The 2531-nt window shown below is 48.9% G+C and overlaps 1 protein-coding gene across 3 annotated transcripts in view; it reads right to left on the minus strand.

Annotated features, from left to right (window-relative positions):
- The window catches only part of cpeb3 (cytoplasmic polyadenylation element binding protein 3), a 37824-nt gene that overhangs the window by 34872 nt on the left and 421 nt on the right, over positions 1-2531 (minus strand). The window contains exon 2 of one of the 3 annotated variants that reach the window (XM_035664095.1): positions 8-501. In XM_035664095.1, the coding sequence (XP_035519988.1) occupies positions 8-501 (494 nt within the window). Of the gene's footprint in view, positions 748-2531 lie in introns of those variants that run through there. The other 2 variants (XM_035664096.1, XM_035664097.1) reach the window with 2 other exon arrangements.

Genomic DNA, 2531 nt, shown 5'->3' on the forward strand with positions numbered 1-2531 from the left:
GCTGCTGCTGCTGCTGCTGCGGGGCTTGCTGTTGATGCTGCTGGGACTGGGGAGCCAGACCGATCTGCGGGGAGAAATTACCCCCGAAGACCGGGTTGACGTGGTGGGGGAAGTTCTGGAAAAGCATCGTCCCGTTCACCGAGGGTATTCCCTGGAAAAAGCTATCGTCCACGGCGTTTGTGGATCCCGTGGACCAAGTGCTCCCAAACGAGGAGGAAGGGGAGGAAAGGGGGCCGCCGGTCTCCTGCGGCTGGTGGTGGAAGCTCAACCCGGGCAGGATCGGCGACTCCATCGGCACTTTGTCCTTGCTGCTGCTGTTCAGCGCTGAAGCCGCTTGGTTGCTCCCGGTCGACGGGCTCTCCGACTCCGATGAAGAAGAAGTGGGCTCCGATGACGGGGTCGGGGTGGAGGGAGGAGGGTCTACTTGCGTCGGATCTTGCTGATGGTGAGGCTGGGCTTTGTTTTTGTCCATCAGTAAATCATCCTGCATGGTTTGCTGAGCTGCAACGAGGGGAAACAGAGACGAGGAGTTATTATTATGGTTGTAATTCAGCAGATCGTACACCGGGCTCGCCGGGCTGCTGTAGTAGGATCTGATGAACTGGGACAACTCCGACAAGGATATGATGTTAGAGGGACCAGGCAACTGCAAAGCGAATGCGTGATCACCCATTTAGCCGAAAAGAAGAAGAAGAGGAAAAAGACACTTCCCAAGACTACACCAGAGTGATTCATAAATCCCACAAATTATACCCGGAGCGTATGGCTGCTGCAGATATTCACCAGATTTCGCCACGTCTCGTTTTTTCCTTCCACGCAGGAACTCCGGAGCTGCAATGTGAAACTGATTCAGTGTGTGTGTGTTTTTTTTTTTTTTTTTTGCCCAAGGACCTCCCCTATATTCATTTACATACGTCAGTAAATACAGCTGTCCTTCAGCAAGGTTAAAAGACAGTTCTACCTTGACCCAGCCACTTCCACACACAATCACGAATACGAATACTAAAAAAGAAAAAGCTTCACACACACTTCGCCCCCGTTTTTTATGCAGCAGAAAGTGACGCACCTGAACCACTTTATTGTACCGCAAAGAAATCCCGTGAACCCGAACCTTCTCCTGACAATGAAACATGTCTCAGTCAGGTTTTAGCACGAAGATCATTTAATAAATAAGAATAAACTGCCAAATGAGCATTCAGTACATGATTCCACACAGGAATGATGAGGTTTTATTATAGCGCAAGAAACGGGACTCTGCCCGAGGTCCGCATTGACACAGCCACTGGTTGACACTGACATAAATACAACATGTACCAATGCAACTTGCAGTTAAATGCAACAATATAGCAACTTAAAGCCAATGCTGGAGCCTCACTGAGAGCTCTGCTCGCTGCCCTCTGTTGAAACTTAGAAAACCCTTTGCATGCAAAATGATCCTTTTTACTTTGCATTTCAGAGACAACGCCTTGCAAAAGCCCAATTAACAAGAACAGGCTCGGATATGATCGTGATGGCAGATTTTTGCATTCAGAAAGCCATAAAGTTGCCACGTTATTCAACCCAGCAGCGAGCAGGGCACTTTAAAATGTAAATACACCACTTGATTATTGCAAGGCTGAGCAATTAGGTATGTTCTGTCAGCTGGAGCACATACAAGGAAAACACACACACACACATACACCATGGCACAGTGTCAAATCAATCCAAGGTTAAATATTCTGCTGTATGATAACACTGACTGATCAGCCTCTGGACTGTCGGAACCTGGCTGCAGGAGAGCTAACACGCAGCCTAACCCTGAGGCCTTCCAATAACATTAATGCAATAGTCTGCTACACTTTTAAAATAATAACCCTCCAGATGACATGCCGGATCATTCCAGCAGCATGATGGCAGTGGTACAAGTTGGACTTTTTCAAAAGGTAATCGCAAATAGCCTGCATTGCACACACCCCACCAGTTAATCCGTGTTTTCTCCTCCAAGAGCTGCGCTTCCAAGGTCATCAAAGCAGCACAATCAGCAGCCCATAGTGGCTCACCTCACCGGCCCTGTACCACGGACCCTGCCACAAACCCCCCCGGCCACTCACATGCCCATACATCGCGCCGATCGAGGCATCCGACACATATCATGAAGCTGTCTTGCCTTGAAATCCCCCTTTAATCCATATGTGTCCCTCCACACAAACGACAGAGCAGCATGCACACGCACAGAGTCGCGTCTCTCTCTGACGGGACGTTTGAATTACCTTTATCGTTCACCTTTTTGGGGACTCTGTGAATAAAGAGATTTCTGTATGCCTCGTCTGGGTTTAGATATGACAAACGAGCTACCCTTGTGCCGAGGTAGTCAGCAGTTGCCTCAACAGCTGATTGACTGCGGCGCATGGATGATGCCGAGGAGGCTGCAGGGAGTTGTAGTTTCTCACTATTGCAGTGGCTGGTCAACAAATAGGCTATGTTCTTTATTGACTGCTGCGGTCTAAGAAACAATAATGATCCTCAAAGCTGACCTGTAGGTGAGGCGGGGT

Source organism: Morone saxatilis, unplaced genomic scaffold (genome assembly GCF_004916995.1).
Source record: "Morone saxatilis isolate NCDOM2014 unplaced genomic scaffold, NCSU_SB_2.0 Contig19, whole genome shotgun sequence".
Taxonomy (NCBI): domain Eukaryota; kingdom Metazoa; phylum Chordata; class Actinopteri; family Moronidae; genus Morone; species Morone saxatilis.